This window comes from Perissodus microlepis, chromosome 10 (genome assembly GCF_051167445.1).
Source record: "Perissodus microlepis isolate ML-2025 ecotype Zambia chromosome 10, ASM5116744v1, whole genome shotgun sequence".
NCBI lineage: Eukaryota > Metazoa > Chordata > Actinopteri > Cichliformes > Cichlidae > Perissodus > Perissodus microlepis.
Window position 1 is genome coordinate 1,924,640 of NC_140470.1, and position 24,469 is coordinate 1,949,108.

The following is a 24,469-nucleotide window of genomic DNA, read 5'->3' on the forward strand; positions in this document are numbered from 1 at the left end:
GATTTCTTTTGGGACTTATCTTTTCCCGTCGTACGTTCATGTAGCAGTTCGGCATCAAGCAGATGCTGCAGAAACAATTTCGTCGCCACAGAACGCGGCTTCTTTAAATGAGCTGTCCCAGCGAGGCGTGTTTTGTTAATCTTTCTTCCACTCCCTGAACTTATAGGTGTCCTTTATAGGCAACCTTTAATAACTAATGTGTGTCTGGCGGCTAAAGTAAAGTAATCCCAGAGTTTATCTGAGGTTCACTTGGGTGTGAAGCACGATGCAGGTCTGGATGCGTATATGTTGCGTCCTTTCGGGGCTCATTACTGTGAGTCAGTCTGTTGTGTAACATTGGATATCACGGAGGAAACGTGGCTTTTCACAGATGTTCATCAAAACTGAACCAGCTTTCTGTGAGCAAAATGTTCTTGTCAACCTTGATCATTTTGTGTTTATTTAAAAGCTGAAAATTTAACTAAGTCGGTTTGTTTTTTGCTTTTTTTTAAGTCTTGTTTTCTAGTTTTGTGTGCCAAAGTAGCTGCTGTGTAGCAAAACCTGAGCTCATCAGTCGCCTCTAGCTCATCTCTGTTTGTTGTTCCTCAATTCACAGCAGCGGGACTGGCAGACTTAGTAATGTGTGGGTGCAAAAGCGAAAGTAAGAGAAAGAGAGATAAATATGGGAGGTGTGAGTGGGGGATTGGAGAATATGCATGGCACAGATCCGCATTTTACCATCCCGGTCTTTCTCTATTCCCAGTGAATAATGTGGCACAGCCCCTACCCAGCAGTAGGCCAGGCACGCCGCCATATCAAGCTGCGGTGGAGGATGAGGTGTCCAGCTTGCCGAGTCTGGGCTCAGACGCATTCTAGCCCCAGAAGTCATCCCACCCCCATCCCCGACCTGCAGAGAAGAGCACTGGGCTCCAAGATGGCAATCAAGGCTTGATTTGCCAACACATTTCCAATGATTAAAATGTAATTAGCACAAGCGAGCACCTCCTCCCCAGCTAATTTCCACGCACGCTGTGACAGGCAGGCGGTCTGAGGCATCCAGGCCCCAGCAGCAGATGGAGGAGGATGCACCGGGAAGGGAGAAAACCATTTTGCCATGTGACTGTTTGCATCACAAAACCATCAGGACATGCAGCTATATCAGGAAGGAGCCGCTAGGAGGAGGGATTGAGGAGCCCTCGACGACAGCGCATCAAATTGGCAGTGTCAGAGCTGACCCTGGCAATGGCTGCCATCCTTCACGCTGTCTTTCCAGCTCCCAGGCTTGCAGGCATGTTGGCGTCTTCCCTGGGCTTTAACCCCTTCAGCGCTGCTGCAGGACATCCAGTGTCGGTTTGATAAACAGGCACCATCCTCTGTGCACTAGTGTGCTTTAATGAAGACTATATCAATGATAATTAATTCCAAGGGCACGGGCAGAGGTTAATACTGATGGCAGTTTTTCAAGCATAACCCGAGGCTAACTTCACGCAGAGCGCGCTGTTCAACTTGCAGCAACATAGACAGCCAATCAGGAATTACAAGAACATGTTAAACACACTCTGCTGGACCTTTATTGTTGTCATGTTATTTTTTTCTTGATTGCTCCAACATCTGTTAGTATTTGTGGACCAGTGGATATCCAGAAGGTTATGCTGGAAAAGAGATCATGGCATACTTGCTTTGCACGCAAACATGTGTGATGTGGTTACCTCTTCAGTGCAGACTTTTTCGCTGTGGGTAGCTCTGGCAGGAGACGTTGCCGTGCCCTGCTGTTACAGACGATAGCATGGCTGCGTCGTTTAGCATTCGGCCCGTGGCTCCTTCTGTTCCCCTTCTACTGGGCCAGTATTGCTCTCAGCTGGAGAGGATTTAGGACAAGAATAATTTACTTCTACTTTCAGACCAATATAAACAAAAGGCTCGATGCTTGGACAGAGTGTAGGGAAATTTGTAAGAGCACTCAGCCAAAAGAGAGGCCCGGGTGAGAGCAGAGCGGCAATCAGAAGTGGTCCGGATACAGGCCAACATCAACAGCTCTTAGAGCTGAAGCTAATGTTTGACATTCCTGTGTTACTTCAACTAAACACTGGGGTCTAGCTGTACAGTATAATGCTGGTCCTGTGTAAATAGCACCGGGCCTGGTAGACTATCACTTTCCTTTGCCAGCCCCCTCCCAGGACTAATGGTTTCCTTACTGTACATTACTGTTGCTTTAAATAAGACTTTCTGCCTCGGCCTGTCAGTGATCTCAGTGGCACCACTTTTGTTGTTTTTTTCTGTTCGGTACAGTGGATTCCTTTTAAACGCCTGACATATGTCTTTTCAGTCGCCGCGGCGTCCCAGGATTGCTCTAAAGTGTTTTTGACGTAGTTAATCATAGCTGCGGGTTTTTGTTTTTTTCATGCTCGCATGTCAGCAGCTGTTGTATCACACAGAACTGTAGCTCGTGCTAACCTGTAAAAACAATGCTCAGTCTTAATGATGAGCTGTACCGATGTTTCCTGACACTTCCAGCTGTGCAGAGCTGAGACCTCGGGTTGTGCATGAAGCGAAACATTCGTTCACTATGATCACTTATCAGTGAGTGACAGCTCTGCCTCAAACGTGTTTTTTATCTCGAGATATTATTATTTACTACTTCCTGCCCGAGCTCGAACACAGAGTTCACGGGAGCTTTGGCGTCGTGGACGTTCAGATCGCCTGCTCTCGGCTGTCAGGCCTGATCTTAGGCTTTTTTACTTTGCTCATTATAAAGGCATTTCCATTTTATTAAGTTTTCCACTTTTTCCACCCCCCACCCTTTGTCGCTTTGGGAAATTTGCATACCTGTGTTCCTAGGGGGGGGAAGTAATGACAGCAATTTCTTTTCTTTTCTCTCCCCCACTAGCCGTGTGAGTGCTTCGTTTAGCGGCACCTGCGAAAGCGACAGGCTCGGGGATGAGAAGTGAAAGAGAGCAGTTGATTAAATCATCATCAAGTCGCAGCACAGAAAGTCAATTCTGCTTGCCGTCTACAATGATATCCCTTTATCTTAAAGTAATGAGCTATGGCACTTTTGCATCGGGTAATACGATGAGTTCCATTAGCATGTTCCATTTGCTTCACAAGCAAGGGCAAGTCATTCCAGCCGGCTTCTATCTTGGCAATCAAAGCAATTGGCTGCACAGCCGAGGAGCGGGGGAAGCAGGGAGAGCAAAATAAGAACAAAAAGGGAACACGGGGAAGAAAGGCTAGACTCCTTTTTTTGTGGATCACAACACAATGCAAAAAAACTGAAATTATGTCAATTATTTGAACCCCTCGCTTGCTTGCGTCGTGCACACACAGAGAAGCGGCTAATGAGTGCTCGGTCGCGTTGCTGTTGCTACTTTCTCAAAAGCCTGAACGCCGTTGATCTCGTCTGCTGCGTTAGTCTGTGTGGGAGGCCACGAGAGAGCGATGCAGGCAGACACGCCTATTTACTCAGGACCTGGAAGAGATGCATAAATGCACGCAGTTTGGAGCTTTTAATATTACACGGACACCCGCGCGTAATCGTGATCTGCCGTCGTCTGTCGTTATCTTTATTTGTTATCAGGGCTCCTGCGCGCTGTCTTAAAACGGGGTTGGAATGTATGGCGGAGAAGGAGTGAGAGCGAAATGGAGCAGGGAACGTCTGAGGAGTGTTTGCCCAGTGCGTTTATTGCCTCTGCATAATTTATGAGCTGCTGGAGCTGACCATCATGGCAGTGTGCCGCAGGCAGCCCCTTGGGCTGTGCGGGACAGGCCTGTAAATTGGATGCTATGCTCCTGCTGAGCTCGCAAGCCCCCTTTTTACCATCCAGCCCGAGAAGCAGATCAGCCACAAACCCAGCCAGCTACCTTTGAGCTCTGCAGGGCCCAGATCAGCAAAAAAAAAAAAAAGAGCACGAGATGGAAGGAAAAAATGACACGGCCTTCTGTCGCTCACTCCGTGGGCCGTCAGTCATCCCCCCCCGTCACTCCTGCCATACTTTAATCGTCACCCACCGACCCCTCCTCGCACTCCTGCCCACACGCTGTACCAGCCCCTGCCCGTATTCCCCCCCAGTGCCTTTTTCATTACTGACTCCAGTGCTTCCCTGCACCTCAGCCATATGCACAACTACGAGGGCCGCCATTCACCCAGCATCACGCTAATTAGTTGATAAAGAATTAAGTGGACCTTGAAATTGAAATTGGAACAAAAAATTGAAATCTAGCCCCCTTTTTCCTCCCACCATTACAAAGTTCCCTTCCTCCTCGTGTCAATCTGCCATCCCCAGCCTGAAGCAGGAACAACATCATGCTATTAGAATTCCAGTGGCGATTAGAGTTTGGAGATTCCAGCTCTGTCTGAATTTTACACGGTGCCCAGTGTTAACAAGGGCACGGGCGCTCATGAGAAATTCACTTTATTTCACATTCTGCTGCTTGGATCAGCTAATGAACTGATCTGATGATATCCAGGTACAGAATACAAGTTATGTGATAAATTTGTCATTAAAAAGTTGATAAGATGAATGAGATTATGGTGACCACACGCACTGGGATTGAATGCAAACTGTTTAAAACCCCACAAACTGGACATCTAATTCCTAATTTGAGCTTTCTCTTTCCTTCTCTCGCAGTGCGACACTGAGAGTGACCAGGACGACAAGGTAAGATTTTTCACATTGGGCTGAATGTGCTTGGATCCCTTCGAGCGTCTTTTATCAGTGTTTTAAAAAGATCCAAATGTTACTTTAAGACTGAGAGTTGAATGTAATTAGAATTAAACATCCTGTTAATAAGTATGACAAAACCTTAATTAGTTGCGCATTAATTATGAATGACTTAATGATGTGCAAAATCTAAATTGAACTGTTCTGGCTTTTTAGGATTTCAATGACATTTAAATGAGACTGCTCCGGCAGCCAGGCTTTCTGTTACTTAAAGCACAGACGAGCATGTCTGCAGCACGGCGTCTATTTCTGTATCTATCCATCCACCTATATGCTGGTGTCTCTGCCAGGCTGTTTCTGTGACGCGCTCTTTTTGCTCCTGCACTTGTCTTCACTGCACACTGTAGTTCTGTTTCTGTAATCCCAGCAAAACCACCTCCTGCCAGGAACTATAGTGTCTTCCTGTGTTGGAGCTTCATTGCGTCAGTTTTGGCACTTTTGTTGCAGTTACATTGTTACAGCAGCAACAAAACACACAGCAGTGATTAGCAGCAAACAGGCTCTACAGATTTAACAAAGTCCGGAAGTGTTTCAGGGAAAAAGCCAAAATAATGTGACTTATGTGAATATCATGGACTTCAACAGGTTATAGAACATAAGTCATGGGCCATGGTGGGAAAGCTGATGATGCTGTGTTGTGTACAACCTCAGTTTTTCTTAAATGTATTCATAAGTGACTTTGCTTTAATTATTTTTTACTTTAGTGGTTTTTTGGGTTAAATTAAACTGACTGTACTGGGAAAATACACAATTACAAGGTTGCAAAAACTATAAACTGTAGTGCTAAATGACTCCAGATGCAGGAATAGCAACTTTTCATATACATTTTTTCTCCTGGGAGAAAAAGTGATTAAGCTTTGGTGTTCTCGTGTCCTAGAGCAAGTACTGGGTACCCTGTAATTTTAGAGAAGAAAAGAAATCATAACAGATGTTGGCAAACGTTTAAAGGTTACACAAGTAAAGAAGCTAATGTGCCCGTTCATGGCTGTAAGTAAGAATATAGAGGCGTTGTTTTGAGGTTAACGATGTCCATCAGATCAGTTATACGTGGAGTTCTTGGCCCCGTCCAAAGAGGTGCTGCGAGCTTCTTAACCTATTTTGCAAACAAACGCTGAAAAGCAGCTTTCCAACATCCAGAAAGAAGAAGAAGAAGCCTAAAAGGAGTCATCATCAGTGTCAGAACCTGAAGAATCAAATGAACGACATCCAGAGGTTTGTATGGTTGAAGTGACTTTGTATCCAGACACCATAGACATGATATGAGTTTATGAGTATGTGGTTGGAAAGAGATTCAGATCTTGTTTCAGGTCTTCAGATTGTAAAAGCCTGATTATATGTCACTCATAACCAGAACAGTATTGCAGTGGTAGAGCTTCTGCTCTTTGTGTGAGGTCTGCAAGCTAAAGGTGACTGAGCGGGAGGACATTTTTGTTGGTTAGAAGGTAAAGGACCTCCGAGGCTCGTGGAAATGCATCGTCTTCTCAGCTGTGTAAGGGGCGGGTACGAGAGGCTCGCGCTCTGTCTTCAAAATGTCCCCGAGGTGAGCTCGAGTCACGCCGATTACTTTTGGAGCGCCCTGAGAATTTCTTCCAAACCTTTTCTTCACGTTCTTGCCAAGATCGAATCCTCAAACGAGACGCTGGACATCGATGCGTAAATGTGCATCGCCCGTGCAGCGTTTCGTCTTCTGGGTTCTTGTTTTTCTTTCATGTGGTGATGCAGTGATGAGGATGGTCACAGTTGGGTAAAATAAAAGCACCTGTAAGCGTTTAAACGTTTGTTGCTATTCTGGTTGTAAAGCACTTTAAAATCCAGGTCTCAGTTTGAGCGCACTTTAGATTGTAAAAGCAGCCATATTAGCCTCTGAATTCTAACCAGAGAGCTAGATGTGCTCTAATGATTTAGTAATGCCATTTGCTTGTAGTGTTTAGACTCTGCAGCAAATTGAGTCATTACTCAGTGTTGTCGATTTAAATTGCTCTTGTCTCGGTGGCAATTCCTTCTTGTTTCAGGAAGAGAGCGAGAGCACGGTAATCCCCCCAGTGACTGTATTAATTCACCCTGGCTCACGTTACGCTCCTGATGAACAGCACCAACTACACCTTCCTGTCATTGATTAATTGTGTGTTAAAGTAACAGAGGAGTGAATTAGTAAACGGGGACCTCTATGACAGGGCTGACTCACGCGTTCTTCTTCAATGTAAGGAGTAATTGGAGCTCCCACTCAACGGCCCTCCTTAGTCCACGTCACCTGCCACTATCTGCTCCTGCCAGGAGCCTCGCACGCTACGCCCAGTGCCGCTGCTGTCATTTGCATTCTGTGAGCGTGGCGGTCTCCCTTGCAACGCCGCGGCAGAGCAGAGTCATTTTAATGGGTCAAATGTATTCAGATGAGGACAAACGTGGCTTATTTCGTTTCCCTTCAAAAGCAGGAAATGGAAAAAGTGTTCCCAGGAGAAATCATGTTCTGCCTGGTGTAGAAGGCCTCTGCCGTGGAGCTGCCGGGCTCTGATAAGAGACAGCTCTCCGTGTGCACACGATCCCGTGTCGCTGTGCGAGTGTGTCTCTGCGTGTGCTGGAAACTGTCAGAGCATTTGCTCATTACAAAGTGACCCGTAGGACGGGGCCTTCTGCAGCGTGACATGTTAATGGCATGCTGGGAGACAGGTAGGAGGACGCCTATCAGCAGTCACTCGCCGCACAACACTGGTATTATTAGCCCTGTATTCATACTGTTAGCATCTCTTTCCCAGCAGCCAGTGTGCATGAAACTGTCCCTTCAGAGGGCAGTTTTTGGGGGGCTGAAACTATACATGCGGGGAAGTGAGCCGTTCTTCCTGAAAAAATTGCAAAATGGCGGCGCGTGTAGACGCAGCGACCTCACGCTCTCCTGAAAATGTCGTGGCATCAGGAAAGCGAAACAGGACTACACACACAAGATAACCTCCCACTTCAATGATAGCAAGGACGCAAGAAGCCTATGGCAAGGCATCCAGGCTATTACAGACTACAAGCCTGTAGCACGTAGCTGTGAGAGCGACACCACTCTGCTCAACAACCTGAACAGCTTCTTTGCACGATTTGAAGCACAGAACAACACACGCCCACAGAAAACACCACCACCTCCACACGACCAGCCTCTGTGCCTGTCTGCTGCCAGCGTGAAGAGAACACTCATCACCATCAACGCCCGGAAAGCAGCGGGTCCAGATAACATCCCTGGTAGGGTGCTGAAAGACTGCGCAGAGGAGCTGAAGAATGTCTTCACAGACATCTTTAATACCTCTCTGAGGCAAGCCACTGTCCCATCATGCTTCAAGACTGCCACTATCATACCTGTGCCAAAGAAACCATCCCCAGCCTGTTTCAATGACTACCGCCCCGTGGCACTGACACCCATTATTATGAAGTGCTTTGAACGACTAGTCATGTCACACATCAAATCCACCCTACCTCCCACCCTGGACCCACACCAGTTCGCATACAGAGCGAAACGATCCACAGAGGATGCAATCCGCTCTGCCCTCCACCCAGCCCTAACTCATCTGGACAAGAAAGACTCATATGTGAGAATGCTGTTCATAGACTTTAGCTCAGCATTCAACACCATAATACCACAACAACTCATCTGTAAACTGGACAGACTGGGCCTCAGCACCTCCCTCTGCAACTGGCTGCTGGATTTCCTCAGCCAGAGGCCTCAAGCGGTGCGTGTGGGCAACAAGGTCTCAAACAGCATCACCCTGAGCACGGGGGCTCCACAAGGCTGTGTGCTCAGTCCTCTGCTCTTCACCCTGTTGACACATGACTGCACACCAACCTACAGCTCCAACCATCTTGTGAAGTTTGCGGACGACACAACGCTGGTGGGTCTCATCACCAAGGGCGATGAGACCCACTACAGGAAAGAGGTTGAGCTCCTGACCACGTGGTGCAGAGACAACAACCTCCTGCTAAATGTTAGTAAGACCAAGGAGATTATTGTCAACTTCCAGAGAGGCCACGCCTGTCACCCCCCATTGACCATCGACGGCGCTGCGGTGGAGAGGGTGAGCAGCACCAAGTTCCTGGGGGTGCACATCAGTGAGGACCTCTCCTGGACAACCAACACAGCATCACTGGCCAAGAAAGCACAACAGCGCCTCTACTTCCTGCGCAAACTCAAGCGGGCAAGTGCTCCACCACCCATCCTGACCACATTCTACAGAGGAACTATTGAAAGTATCCTCTCCAGCTGCATCACTGTGTGGGGCGGTAGCTGCACTGACTATAACAGGAAAGCTCTACAACGCATTGTGAGAACAGCTGAGAGGATAGTTGGTGTACCACTCCCCTCCCTGCAAGACATTTACACCACTCGCCTCACCCGCAAAGCCATCACAATTGTCAACGATGCAACCCACCCCGCGCACTGTCTGTTCAGCCTCCTGCCCTCTGGAAAGAGATACAGAAGTCTCCGCTCCCGCACTACCAGGCTCACCAACAGCTTCATCCACCAGGCTGTGAGACTGCTGAACTCTCTTCCCTCCCGGCTCCCAGCCAGCAGAATCACCAGATTGGCAGAAGTATAGGAAGACAGACTGGACTCTACCCCTCCCACCCCCCCCCACACTCTCCAACAAGGAAACACTCTCTGAACCAAGAACTGGAAAACATTCCTGACTGGAAACAACTACCTCTGCATTGCAATTGCACACACCTGCTGCTACATATTTTTAGTATTTCTTTTAGCATTATTTATATTATTATATAGTAGACTAGTATACTATTTTCCAGAGAACACTGTTGGAACACTTTATTTTATTTATTTTTAGGTCCCTATTCAATATTACCTTATTGTTAGGGCTGTTTTTTGTTGTGCATCTGCACTTTATTGTTGTCAATGTCTACGCATGGGACAGTGTGAAACGTAATTTCAATTCCTTTGTATGGCAAGTACATTTGAAGAAATTGACAAATAAAGTTTTCTATTTCTATTTCTATTTCTAATGATCTTGTTTACCGTCTGTCATGGCTCGGCTCCTCCTTTGCTCCAAGGTGCAGAATTCGAACAGGATCAGGCGGTCACACGGGCCTGGACTCGTGGAGAACAGCTCATTTCCACTTCGCTGAGCTCTGTAGCATCAGGTTTCGCTCATATCCATCCTCCAAAGTCTTTTAGAAGCCTCTGACAGGTCCACACACTTTAAATATATTAATAATAATAATAATAATGTGGCTTTTTTATCAGTGTAAGTGCAGCCTGCCTCATTTATTTTCAAACTGAAACATTCCCTCAACGTTTAATCTAGCAGTGGTAAATTTCTCCACCTCGTCTTGGATCTTTGTAATATTGTCGAGAGGCTCCGGCTCTGTCTGGACTCACGAATGCTTAAGTGATTTTATTCCTTCTTACTTCCTAAGTGGCACCTTGAAACTGCCCGTCAAACATTTTCGCACCGATGTGCGCTAATGCTCAAGTGCTCCTGTTCCCCAATCATGCACTTAGGCCCTCAGCGAAGACAATGAGTCTATACTGTAATCTGCACAACTTTATCACCGCGTAGCTTTTATTCCTCTTGCCTCCGGCCTTTTTTATAGACCACACCTTCCTAAGTGTTATTTACTCGCTCTATCAGTAGCCACAAGCTGTAAAAGCCATTCTGAAAATGTTCTGCGTCTTATTAATGGCCGCGCAGCAGAGTGCTGTAATTCGCTGTGCTTTGCTCTTATTGGAGGCAAGGGATCTAAGCAGGAACCTGTTTGTCCTTGACATAAAATAAAGATCTGAACCAGTAATATATTTGCTGTTTCTCCTCCTTTATTGTTTTGCTGTGTTTGCCCTCGGGCAATTATAGCCGAAGAGTCGTGTTTCTCAATCACTCAGCAGCACTGTACATAAAACCATTTTATATCTTCCATCCCCCCACACAGCCTCACCCCAAACCCTTCCTCTTCCGCCGCAGTGGGAAGGATGAGTAATAAAAAGGAGAGAGCAACTTGTCAGCGTTAAAAGATTATGTGTTTTGCCCCCTCCAAAGGAAGAGAGTAGTGTTTACAGGCTTGAGTGGGTGCTCGCTAGGCCGAGGCTGAGGCTGATTGCACTAGAGTACCCTGTCAGCCAGTGATTTGTCATGTACTTTATCATCCTTGTCACTCTGCAGAGCGTTGTCATAGGTAACATTCGTGCCTGCCCCCTCCCCGCTCTGTGCTTTGTACCCAGTCAGTGTAGGAAATTTGTATTTACTTTGGGGGAGTGTAATTTGTTCCTCATGGATAATATGACCCTTAGCGGAGCCGGATCACGGGTTAGTTGAAGTGATATTTTCCGGTAATGGTAGTCGTACATCATGGCTGTCAGGCCGGGTTAGGAGGCGAGCACATTACAGCTCCATTTTAGCACTGCAGGCATCTGGGATTATTTTCCATAACCAAGTATGACATGACTGCTCTGCGGAGTGCATTAAATTTTTACTAGCTTTTTTCCCTCCCCCGGCAACTTCTGTGGCTTTTCCCCCCGCTCTGGGTCTCGGGGCTGCCACGGTGATGGATACCCTCCAAGTCCCAGCAGCACTGGCCAAGGTTAGCGGGTGTCACAGACCTACACCGCTCCCCTCCATCCAATAACCGGCAAATCCCTGCTCCCACCGAGGGGTGTGCACCGCCCACCGCTCTGTGTTGCAGCAAACTGAGGGCCTCCGCTCACCGCCGCAAAAGCACAATAGGATTATTCTGCTTTTAGACTTCAGTTATCAAGTTTGTGTGAATGTGCAAATACAAGTTTAGCACTTTTCACCAAAAGAAGCAGCAACAAAAGACAGACGGAGATTTGGACAGCATCCTTGAGCGGATCGTGTTTGCGCGCGGCGGCTGCTCTCCAGAGCTTCTGATGGCTTTTCTGTTCTTCGCCTGCTCCGCTAATTTTGATTCCGCTCTCCTTGGCAGCAAGGTCAGCAGTGTAAATGCCACCTCTTGCCATTGACAAATGGTCACCCCCCTGTCTGATAATCACTGAGGTCTCAGAGGTGGACGAGCAGGCGGAGCTCATTAGGGCGCCGCAGATGAGAAATTAATGTGGAGATTCCAGGCCTGGCAGAAAGCCGCAGTGATGGGCCTCGGGTGGAGGAGGTGGCGGTGTGTGTTGGGGGCTGGATGGATGGACCCTGTCTAATGGATGACCAGGTCAGCAGGCAGCAACACTCCCTAGACACACATACGCACACGCCGTCCCACCCGCTACCTCCCCTCCTCTTAGCGCCTGTCACCTCACCCACCCCGCCCACAGCTACAGTTCTGATGGATGTTCTTTACACTCCATGATTTAGCGTCGCTATGCATGTGCTAAACGTGCTAAACGTGCTGACGACTTGTAAGCAGACTTCTTTTGTCGACATGTTTATTCTGCTGCGTAATGTCCCTCCACACATTTTTGTAAATGAGACAAATCTCGAATGTAGAGAAACGAGCCCGCGCTAATGTTATTAATGGAGCATAGCCAGTGAGACTTACAGAGCTGTGATAGTGAACTGAGAGTCAGCAGTATGGCTAGCCTCTGGGGTTTGCCCCCCCTTCATTCTCCTTTACAGTCACTGTGACCCATTTACAGTAGCTCCACATCCTCCTCATTGTCCCAGCAGGTAAATCCTCATTCTGTCACAGCGTCATCTCCTGCTAGCATTCACAGCCTCTGAGGTGGACAAGGATCAGCACGTCATTAGGGCTGCCACGATTAGTCGACTAGTCACGATTACGTCGACTATTAAAATCGTCGACGACTAATTTAATAGTCGACGTGTCGTTTGAAGCTTTGTAAGATCCCAAAAGACGCAGGAATAAGTAGTAGGATTTAAGAGTGTAATAACGGACTGAAACAGAAGATGGCAGCACTGCATGTACAAGGATGCCAGCTGCCGTTAAACCCCGAAGAAGAAGAAGTAGCTCTGTCCCAGAATTCATAGCGCAGCCCAGCTCAGTTGTCAACAATGGCGGCAGCTAGTTAGTTTTAATATTACTCTTATTATTCTTTCTGGGTCACAAAATACACGTTTAACATATTTTCAGGCGAGAATGTAGCTGTGTAAACCTCAAATATCTGCTCAGTTTATCAAGACACCACATACTTTCAAAAGCGCTCCGACGTTTTCGGAGACGTCTGTTACCCACTAGCTCGATAGCTAGCCGGGGGCCGTGAGAGCACCGGACTCCCGGCAAATCGTTTTCAAACCCACCGCCATCTTTCGCTACTCAGGTTAAACATATATAAGTCACTTAGATAACTTAAAAATGTTATTGTTTGGCCTTTTTTTAGTATTTTATTTTATCCTGAGACAGCTGATTATCAGAAGTGTGAGATGCTCGAGAATTTACTCCGGTGTCCTGTTATATTTTAGATAGCAAGGAGCAGACGGCTGAGTTTATTAAAAACAATCTGCAGATTTCATTAAACTTTAATAAACTATCATTTTGTCTTTATTTTTAGTTAGCACATACCTGAAACACTTAAAGCTGTAAGCTAATGATAGTTATATAAGAGCAGATGCTGCTGGTGCAATAAGCTGTAGCTTTACGTCCAATGGATGATGATCTGATTAGTCAACTAATCGCAAAAATAATCGGTGACTAGTCGACTATCAAAATAATCGTTTGTGGCAGCCCTACACGTCATTAATGTTGGGATCTGTGGAAGTCAATTTTTACATCATTGTAAGTGTGTAGCTTTGCAACCAATCTTTAGAGTCAGAGCACAGAGTACGAGCTGGAAATGTTTTTCGTTTGTCAGAAGCTTTTAAAGTCCACAATTCAAAGTAGTTCCCCATGAAAGCTTCCAGCTTATTCAGGAGAAAAATGATCTAAACCTACGTGGCTACATCGCCGTTGCCTTTTCGATTGCCTCCCGATGCTTTGTGATTGCTAATAGTGTGTCGGTTTTGGTGTCGAAACACAGAATTGTAGATGGGTTGACTCTTACCTTGAGATGCGATATTATACAAGCCCTAATGTGTGTTACACTTGCCTCTAGAGTGCTCAACCTCCCCATTCATTTATGGCCAACAATAAAATGTAATAATGCACACGTTTGAATAGGACAAGGTTGCCAAGTCCTTGAAATTGAATGGGGGAAAAACAGTCACAGCAGTGAATCATGTTTCTAAGGCAATGATTCAATTCCCAGTGCAAGCTGAGAACACAGGGGATGGAAAATAATTCTATCAGCAACAAAAACCATAAATATGCTGTTTGACTGAGATGTTTACTCCTGTGGAAAGAAAAAGCCATTTCCATCTTTCCTGACCTGGAAAAGAAAAATCTCTCAGGCAAATTGTGTCCATATATCAAAGACTTTATGAGATTGTCCTCATACAAAGAGGCTTTAGAGTGGAAACACAACCCCAGTTAAAGAAATATCAAGTCCAGTCTATATTTAAGAATAAGCATAATGAGGCGCTTATTTTCCACTGTTTCGCTTTTGCACACATGATATAACAGAGAGATTCTTTATCAGCAGAGTAGAGAAGGCGTATTATTCTTGGTAAATGATTGAACTGCTTTTATAACCATCTGTTAAACCCCTCATTAGCTCTCCCCATATTTCTAATAGTTGCACTAATGTTGTTTAAGCAGCGTTATTAAAACTGGCCTGAGCTCCGAGTTAAAAATAGCCAAACATGTCGAGTCAAACTCAATTACATAAATTTTTAACATCATTGACCTTCCCAATTACGAACCTGCTCCATATGGTGCCATTTATCAGCTGCCCCGATGCTAACAAAACAGAGGGCAGCTAGGTAGAAGCGTGCGCGGTGCTGTGCTGCGTATGCAGAACCTTCTGGGTCGTGTTGGGCTGGACGATCAAGAGCAAGCAGTGCCCCGACTCCTCAGGTGTCTGTGCTCATCTCTATTTATGAGGCAGTGTTGCCAGTTACCGGTGTTTAATAAAACATGGAGCAAGACCTTGGGTTCAAACCAGTGTCTCTGGAAACAGGCTGCTTATGAAAAAAAAATCGGTTGTTATGCAGGAAATCAGTTTTTCTCACATTCGCTCTTCATCCCTCACTGTCTCCCTGTGAGAGCGGCTTCTCCAGCACACCAAGGTTAAACTTTCTCAGCGCACTGGGTGAATGTCAGTCAAAGTCTGGCTCACCTGCACGTAAGCCCCCCCCAACAACTGGGCCGGTGACTCTCCCCCTCTGCCCCGTTATTGCCCTTTTGTCAAGCCGGTGATTTCTGCAGAATTGACTGGCTCTGTGCGCTGTGCACATCGGGATCAGCTCACAGGAAGTGGAATCTTCCCCGGCCTATGTAAGGCAGGCGGGTTGTCATATGTCAAGTCCTGTGATATTTGTACCAAATGAACAAGGCTGCAGATTAAAACCACCGTTTTACTGTTATCTGCTTAATAAATCAGTAACAGTTGTTAGCTCGGTGTCCAGCGGTGCTTTTAACTGAGCAGGAGATGTTTTCTAGAATCACCTTCAGTGCTGCTGTCACGGCGGGGTGTGATGATGAGGTGGACCCAGAAGCAGACACGGTGGAGACAAAACTAAGGCTACATTCACTCTGTAGGTCTTGATGCTCAATTCCGATTTTTTGATCAAATCCGATTTTTTTTGTCTGCTCGTTCACACTACAAATAAAATGCGACAGCAAACGAGCTCTAGTGTGAACGCTCAAAGCGGCGCAAAAGAAGACGTCACACACAACGTGCTCTGTTTAGAGCCAGACCAACAGTATTGTTTGATTGATGGCCCTTAATATAAAGACTTTGGACTTCACGTTTCCCAATTTTTGCTTTAAGTTATTTTGTTATTTACATAATAATGTAAATAACCTAATAATGATCCTTATTGCTGTTTTAGAGGAGCGGTGCTGCAAAGGGTAGCTGCAGATTTCCATCAGAATCTGCAGATTATACAGTACAAAGAAAATGTTGACGTTTCTCCAACGTTGTCTTCCCAGCAGTTTCACCGGATGGCCAGGAAGCGTTCGCGATGTCCTATCGGGCGCTGATAATCAGCGTCTGTCTTGTGTCGGTGACGTACAAGACGGATTTAATGGGACATCACCATCAAACAGCAGCCGCTTTCTAAAATATCGGCTATGTATCGGATTCAGCACCACATACGAAAGTGACCCAGATCTGATTTGAAAATATCGGATTTGTGCCGTTCACACTGTCACACCATGATCGCATAGGGTCAAAAAAATCGGATTTGATGCGCTTTCGCCTGCAGTGTGAACATAGCCTAAGTTTCAAAAATAAGACTAATAACACAAATAAATAAAACAAGGCTCAACTATGAACTAAACTATGACTTTTTAAACTACAACCCTAACGAGGGAAACAAGGCGGTACGTAGGCAGACGCCGTGACGCTGAGGACTTAAATACACATGTGAGGTAATCAGGGGAAGTGGGGACACATGAGGACACAGCTGACTAGAGTGAAACATAATGACAACACAGGCGAGAGTAAAGCTAAATACAACGAGCAAAGAATACCAGACTCTTTCAAAATAAAACAGGAAGCATAATAAGACGCAGACATGAAACATGACCCAAGGGGAACCTATCACGGGCATAATACATAACTCAGAACGCATAGAGTAACCTAAACTAAACCGGTAACTCAAAGCAACCTGATAAGCCTCCATACAAAATGCCTACAAATATAATAACCTCAAAATGCCGGGTCACACACCCAGCCCGTGACAACTGTACAGCGATATTTAGTCTGGCTAGCATCTTTCGAGTAGCCGCATTTGTAGTCATGGACTTGAGATTATTATACACAACAGAAATGCCTGTATTGCAAATCTCCCAAGCAAACAGCTGCTGTAGAGGGCCATAACTCTAATATCCTGCTGTGTATTTCACCACAGGGAGTGAGTCACTACAGAAGTAGATCCTTAATGAGGGAAATAGAAAGCAAGCCTGTCATAATGACAGCGACGTCCCAGCATGCATGGCGGCAGCCACAAACAATCTTAATGACATGAGGGGCTCTGAAGAGAGGCTGTATGCTGTCGGCTCCTGGGCTCGGCCCGGCTCCCTAACCCCTCCCACATCCTTTGCTTTAAACCGCCACCACCGCATTGCTTGTTAGAGGCAGTGTAATTAGGTGGCTGAGCTTGTTGCGAGTAGCCCAGGTCACAGAGGCATGTCCAACCCTTGTCCTGATTGCTCCTCGGGGAATTATTGACAAAACACAAGGAACATTGCATGTTGGGCTCTAATTATGTGTACAAGACATAGATGGCCCCGGGGAAATTAAATGAAATTCCCCAGCTTGATGGGTCCTCCACACTCATGGGATCCATTCTGTTTCTTATTAAGCTCAGCCATTGTCTGCTTTTATGAGGCAGCTATGTGGAGCTCGGCACCAGCTAAATGCTTGTAAGTGTCTCTCTCTTCACAGTGGCAATACATCAATGACTCACGGTGGAAAATTGCCTGTCGATTTTGATCTACGCCGAAGAGCATAAGCAATAAACCGGCAAATATATTTAACTAATGCTCGCTAATATCGTAAATGTAGGGTGTGAATTGGAGCACCTGCGTGGTGTTTCATTGTGTAATCAGATTCTTTTCACTGCAGCTTTGTGTGGACACATCCAAACACCTCTGCTCTAATTCCTGTGCTCCAGATACTGGACAGGAATTGATAGTCTCCTGCTTGTGCAAATGAAGTGATAAGGGGGTCTCACCCAGATTACACAAGGCCTAAGTGGCACAGAGAAAGCTTATGGAGATGAATGAATTCATGAGGCTGCCTGACAGATTCTTAAGAAGCTATGTAATAAGGGATAAATCAAACAGCTACCATTTTGCCTCTGAATGATTTCAAATTAAAGTGAAGGGAGATGGCAGACCTCCCAGGGGTGTTTGAGCTTGGCTGTAGAACTGTGGCTGACCCCCCCTCTGTTTTTCTCTATCATTAAAACACCCTAATGACCGATGTAAAGAAAAGAGTTTGCATACGCAGTAAATAAACAATCCCTCTTGAGTCAGCGCAGCAGGACGTTAGTGGTCTTTGACTGTGGGGCAGGCCTGATCCCACAGGTCTGATCATTCTCACCAGCATTCATAGTTCACTGTATGATGTTATAAGATGAAGCATCATTTGGATCGAGTTATCTCTTATGGTTAGAAAGTGATAAATTGACTGCACTTGTATATAATGCTTTGAGAGTCGTGTAAACACGTGTAGTCCACATATTTTTAAGAATTGCACCCGTGTGGCAGTGCAGAGCAATAACACGTAGCAAAGACAGGATTTCAAAATAAAATTAGCAGGTCCATAAAAGAGGTCAACTAAATATAACTCTAATCAAAAAGTAACTTCCAAAAACTTAAACAACCGAAGTGGACACAGCTCGCAAACCGAGCTAAGGGCCAAACCATTGACACACAATAGGGGGGAACAAAAACAAACACCGGTACTAACTAAGCACAGATAACATACGTAAACCGAAAACACCCCTGTTCCTGATAAGCACATGTTAGTGCTGCTGAGCAGGCATGTTGTTGTCTTTCGCCCAGACAGGAAACAGCCACACCTGCCCCGCACCAGGTAACTCAGAGAGAAACTTGGTTAATATAACACAAAACATTTTTAGAAAAACCACACAATGCTACGATGCACACACCTCATAATATCAGTGTAAGTAAATGATTAATGAATTCTATCAGTGAAGCAACTGCAAACCAAACCAAGTGAATAATGTGTGGCTGATGACATCACAAGCGTCTTACTCGGGAGCAGAGATCAAACCGCCAACCCACTCTTCCACCTGAGTCACTAGCACAGTCAATAACACTAACAGGCCAAAGATTTGACACCGTTCAGACGTAACACTGTGACCTCCTGCCTAATATTGTGTTGGCCCCACGTTTGCTACCAAAACGGCCCCGATCCATCGAGGCGTGGACTCCACGAGACCCCTGAAGCTGTGCTGTGGTGTCTGACACAAAGATGTTAGCAACAGATCCTTCAAGTTTTGAGGGGGGGCTCCACAGATCCCACAGACGCTTGACCGGATTGATATCCAGGAAATTTGGAGCCCAAGTCAACACCTGAAACTCATCGTTGAGCTCGTTGAGTACATTATTCTGTTCGAAGAGGCCAAAGCCAACGGGGAATACTGTTTCCATGAAAGGGTGTACATCAGGGGTCTCCAACTCCAGGCCTCGAGGGCCGGTGTCCTGCAGGTTTTAGATGTGTCTTTGATCCAACACAGCTGATTTAAATGGCTAAATTAGCTCCTCAACATGTCCTGAGGTTCTCCAGAGGCCTGGTAACGAACTAATCGTGTGACTCAGGTGTGTTGACCCACAGTTATATCTAAAACCTGCAGGACACCGGCCCTCGAGGCCTGGAGATGGAGACCCCTGGTGTACATGGTCTGCAGTAATGATTGGGTAGGTGGTATGTGTCAGAGTAACATCCCAGCACTGCCTCTGCTGGCTTACCTTCTTCCCATAGCAAATCCTGGTGTTAGATGTTCCCCAGGTAAGCGATGCACACATACCTGGCCATCCATGTGATATAAAATATATATAAAAGAAAATGTCACTCATCAGAGCAGGCCACCTTCTTTCATTGCTCCATGGTCTGGTTCTGATGCTCATGTGTAAATATTTGGTGCATTTGCCGCCCATGAAGCTGGGAGATAACTGGGAGAACTGGGAGAACTGCAGATTTGGAGATGCTCTGACCCATAACAATTTGTCACATTTGCTCAAATCCTTACACTTGCACATTTTTCCTGCTTCTAACACATCAAATTTCAGGACAAAATGTTCACTTGCTTCCTAACACAGTCACAGGTGCCATGACGAAGACATAATCAGTGTTTTTCACTTCACCCATCAGTGGACATAGTGTTGTGCCTGATCTGTCCCTACATGTCCAGTCTGTCATTACAGGGTTCTATACGTGACCTCAGCAAGCAGCATATATGTAGGTCAGATCTTCCTGTGAAATTCCCACTGTGACCACACGGCATCGATTGCTCTTATGAAGGTCTGTAAAAGCAGACACCAAAGCTTCGGAAAAACACAGGTCTTACAGGAAAATGTCAGGTCACCTCATTGATACGACCCACATCGCAACAGCTCTCAGGTCAATTAAGCACGGGTCAGCCCTGCATTAGCCCATTCCTCCCAGTCCCACATCCCTGTGGCTACGCAGGCAGCTAGCTGGCTAGTACAGCGAGCGCACGCGCACTCGAAATGTTACCGAGACCAGCATTCATAGAATAATTGGCAGAAGATGCAGATGCGCTGCAATCCGAGGCCAGAGAAAAGAATGTGATGTGTTCCGAATGGCAAGTGGAGGTGAGTCATACTGACACTGCTGGCCCTAATGATATTTCTGCTTGGCAATGCTCCACAGCCAGGGGAGGGAGAGGGGATGTCAGCGTGCAAACTAATGTCTGGATGGCATTTGCTGTTAGCTGTCATGTGTCGGCTTGAGTTATGTGCTTTAGCATCTACAGTTGCAGCCCAGACACCAATTTCATGATGTTAATCAGCGCCGGGCCGTGTCTACCCTCGCTTTCCTAAATCCGCCCCCGCGTCCTCATACATAGAAACATGTCACCAGAGTCCACAAAGCACATGCTCGCAAGCGAGCTCGCATGTCAGCCATGAAGTCGTAGGCATGCCGTTCTAAATAACTAAAAGACGTGCCCTTTGGGTGGTGAGATAGCTCATTACCTATGAGCGACCTTCCATCTGCACTCATGGCTGCTCTGGGAGCCATTATGATTATGATGGAAATCTCACAAGCCATTACTGGGAGACAGCGCAGGGCTCACTGCAGACACACTAATGGACTCATTTGTAATTGGGAGAGAGGGAAATGACTGTGAGCTAGCAGTGGCTTTGTTTGATGGAGTATGGGGGAGCGCATTCTAGATGTGACAAATGAAATGGGTTAGTTGTATGTGAACTAAACTCTCGTTTCCTGGATCACTGCATACGTGTGCACGCTTCTAAACATCGCCGTCCTCCGTTTCCTGCCTCGACTTCCAGGAGTCTGGTCATATTATCTTTTGATGAAGAGGGAGCAGAGCTGAGAGTTTAAGGATGATGACGTGCAGGAGCAGTTATTGAAGAATCCGTTTCTTACAGATGATGGTGGTGTTGAAACTGGCTGGTTGAGGATCGCTGGGTCTTTGTAGATCTTGAGATTTAATGTTAAAACACTTACCCCTCAGTAGGGCTGGGCCATATCATACCGTTCACGGTAATACCGGTATGATGTTGGGCAACGACAAGAAAATGAAATATGGCGATAGAATATGGGTAAAACGCACATGCGCAGTGCCTTTGTTTTCATACGCACATGGCGAAAAAGGCATGGCGGTGACGGAGAATAAGAAGGGCGAAAGCGGATCGTTGGATGAAACTGATGAACCAGAACTGGTTTGTAAAAATGCTGCAGCTTCAGTGGTGGAACTGGTTTAGCTTTCGTCCGTCAGATACACAACAAAGCACTATTTTTGGTAGAGCATGCTAGCGGGCCGTCGTTATTACCGTGTTGTTTGGAAAATACGGCACACTTAAAATCAATCCTTTGATTTTTCTGAAAGTCGACAGAGCCCCTTATAATCCCGTGTGCCTTATGTATGAACTCTGGTTGTGTTTACTGACCTCGAAACGATTTTATGTACACGACACTCGAAAATCTGTCAAATGTTTCAGTACGACTTTGCTGAGCTACGAAGCCGCACCGCTCGATGGATTGTCGGAGCATTACGGCTATCGTAGGCGGAGCCTCGCGGAGTGATACGTACTGTGCTTCAACATAATATTACCGTACTGTGTGTGTATAACCTCTTTTTAAGTGTTGTGGATATTATACATGGTTATGCTGAGGATATGTCGGCCAGTTTCCACTGGAAATGCTTTTTGGTTAAACTGTCAGCGAGGAATTTGCATTTGCACTGTTAAAGTTTATATAACTTTAGTGCACATAAAAAACAGCTGCTTGTTTAAGAGAAAATACATTGATGAGGGGTTGTTTTTTTTTTTTTCACTAATAAAGTTGTGGAGTTGTAAAGTATTTTGTCTCGTGTCAATTATATCGTCAGTTATATCGTTATCGCAAATTTTCAAATGTATATCGTGATAAATATTTTTGGTCATATCGCCCTGCTCTACCCCTCAGCACGTTGTTCATTTATGACTAAAGGACAGGAGGAGCACAGGAGTGGGTTCACCTATAACAGGGGTGTCAAACTAAAATACACAGTGGGCCAAAATTCAAAACTGGAACAAAGTCGCGGGCTAATGTTAATATTTATTGAAATATATTTATTCCTCCAGATATAAGAATGAATCTTTTCTTATGGACTCAAACACGTTTTGCTGAAAAACTGAATATGGAACAAGCAAAGCTTAATACTAAACAGTATATATATTAGCTGTGTAATACCAGTAGGCCAGCTCTAATAGTAATTTGGTGTGGCTTCGCGGGCCAAATGTAATTAGGCTGCGGGCCAAATTTGGCCCACGGGCCAGAGTTTGACACCTATGACCTATAAGATTAATGTGCCTGTCGTGGTGTTTTTCTGGTATTTGCCTGTTTTGTTGACGGCTACACTGCATTATGTTCTTCAACCCATAACTCGCAACTTTTTCACATTTAATTCCAGCAGCATCGGGAAAGTTGTTGCTGATTATTTCCTATTCTCTTTATTTTTTTAATTACTTGAAATTCCTTGTTTTGTTTTTTATTTTCTCCCCTTGCATTGTCCACACGACGTTGCTCTGCAGATTAGTTGTGATTTTCTTGTTATCCCCCCAAATCCCAGGGGATTAGGATAGCCATAAGTGCCATTGTGGCAAAACATAAGCTCTGCATGTTTTTAGAACAATAAACGTTTTAAAAACTGAGGAAATGACTCTTTTAGGAAATGAAAAAAGTTTTGGGCAAGTAGCATGGAGTAATGACGATTTAAGCCAAATATGTTCAGAAAAAGCCACATTTTATTCTTTATTTCATTCCAAATACAAGGAATGACTAAAATAACATGAAACATGTCAAATAATGTAGTAAATGTATTAATGTTATAACCCAAGAAGTTTTTGATAAGTATAATATATGACCTGTAGGCCTGTGAGATGGACTGGAACACCTCTGTTATGATAAGATGCTGTTTTGGTGTTGGTGGTATTTGAACCCACAGCTCTTTGCTGGTGATCCAACATATCAAACTGGTTTTATGATGGCGGGAGCCAGATTGCTGATTCAGCACGTTTTCGAAGAAGCCATGATTTACTTAGCAGTGACATCATCTTGTTGTTTAATGATGTTGTATTCAGGTGAACAAGTGCGCTTCTGCAGAATGCATTAAGTTCTGCATGGCGGGTTGTTAGTCCATGTCCTACATATTAAACCAACAGGACATTTCACTGCGTGATTATACGAGGGCGCCCCCCCAGCAGGAGCCTGACGGCTGCAAATCAGGGAGAGATGGGAGGAGGTTATGTGGGGGGAGGGTAGCTAATAAGATTGCCCCGACCTGTGTGATTTATAGATTCATTTGTGTGCTTGTTTAGAAACCTGATCTGCATTATTCATGTCGAGAGAGGAGCAGTACTGAGGACATTAGCTGGTTAACCTCTGCTTAGGTTAGGCCACATTATTTTAATAGCCATTGCAGGGGCAGGCCTCTCAACCCCGCTCTCAGAGCGAGCGAGGGGGAAGAGGAAGGAGGACCAGGGAGGAAGAGGAAAGCACAGCTCATTTATTCCAACCACGGGAACAGGTGGGACCGTGGCATTATTATTCAATTACATCTGTTAACGGTAAACAATGCACAGTGCTTTAATGCTCACAAGAGAAGGATAATTGGTAACCGAATGCCGAGTGACTTTTTACTGCTGCGCATTTTGTTTTTATCCGCTGCACGCCACCTCTCATGCATGTCAAGTCACAGCGTTTTCTGCACATGTAATTACTTTCATCTCTATAATAATTGTGCCATGTAGCCATGAAATATATTGCACCAGCTCTGACACAAAGCCACATTTGTCATCATCTCTGCAGATTGATGTGTCACTTATTAATGGCACGTCTCCTCACATGGACCTGATCCAGGAAAAACATGAAGCACAAACCTCAGCAGGGCAGCTCAGTCTCTGGGCAGTATTCACTGAATATATTAATATTGCTATTACCCCTAATATTAAAATAACCTGTTACTGTAATGTACATAACAAAATCAGTCCCCATATATCATCCTCATCTTTGAGTCTTACACTACTCACCAAAAGGCTCAAAAACAACAAAAACTTACACAAATCCACTGCAAACGGGACCTGGGAACAATCTGCTTATTTGCACACTAATAATTACTGAACGTCGAAATTCTACTAGATTTGCACATTTTTCATCTTGCACATGTCTTCGTCCTGATTCGTCTACAATAATTTTACCGAAATATAGCACATTATTTATCTGTAAATCCTAGTTTTATATCTAATGGAGGTATATATTTTATATACTTATAAATGCACTACGGGGGGCTTGGGGTGAAACAGCATTTCGGTATGCTGTGTATTGACAATAAAGCTCTTGAATCTTAAATGGATATATGCTGCCAGGACAAACATTTGCATTTGGAAACTGTATAGTATTATTATCACTTTAACATTTAAACCAGTCTACTGACCTTAAGTGAGAGGTCAAAGGTCAAATGTGACATGATATTTTGTATCTTTACACAGGACTTTCTGTATGTTTACAACAGAATCGTAGGTTCCTACAAGGCTTTTAAGTC

The 24,469-nt window shown here is 45.3% G+C and overlaps 1 protein-coding gene across 9 annotated transcripts in view; it reads left to right on the plus strand.

The window, feature by feature from the left end:
- The window catches only part of auts2a (activator of transcription and developmental regulator AUTS2 a), a 336,075-nt gene that overhangs the window by 216,975 nt on the left and 94,631 nt on the right, over positions 1 to 24,469 (plus strand). For all 9 annotated transcript variants that reach the window (XM_084941432.1, XM_084941426.1, XM_084941430.1 and 6 more), the window contains one exon: positions 4,608 to 4,637. In XM_084941432.1, coding sequence (XP_084797558.1) covers positions 4,608 to 4,637 — 30 coding nt within the window. The remainder of the gene's footprint in view (positions 1 to 4,607; positions 4,638 to 24,469) is intronic.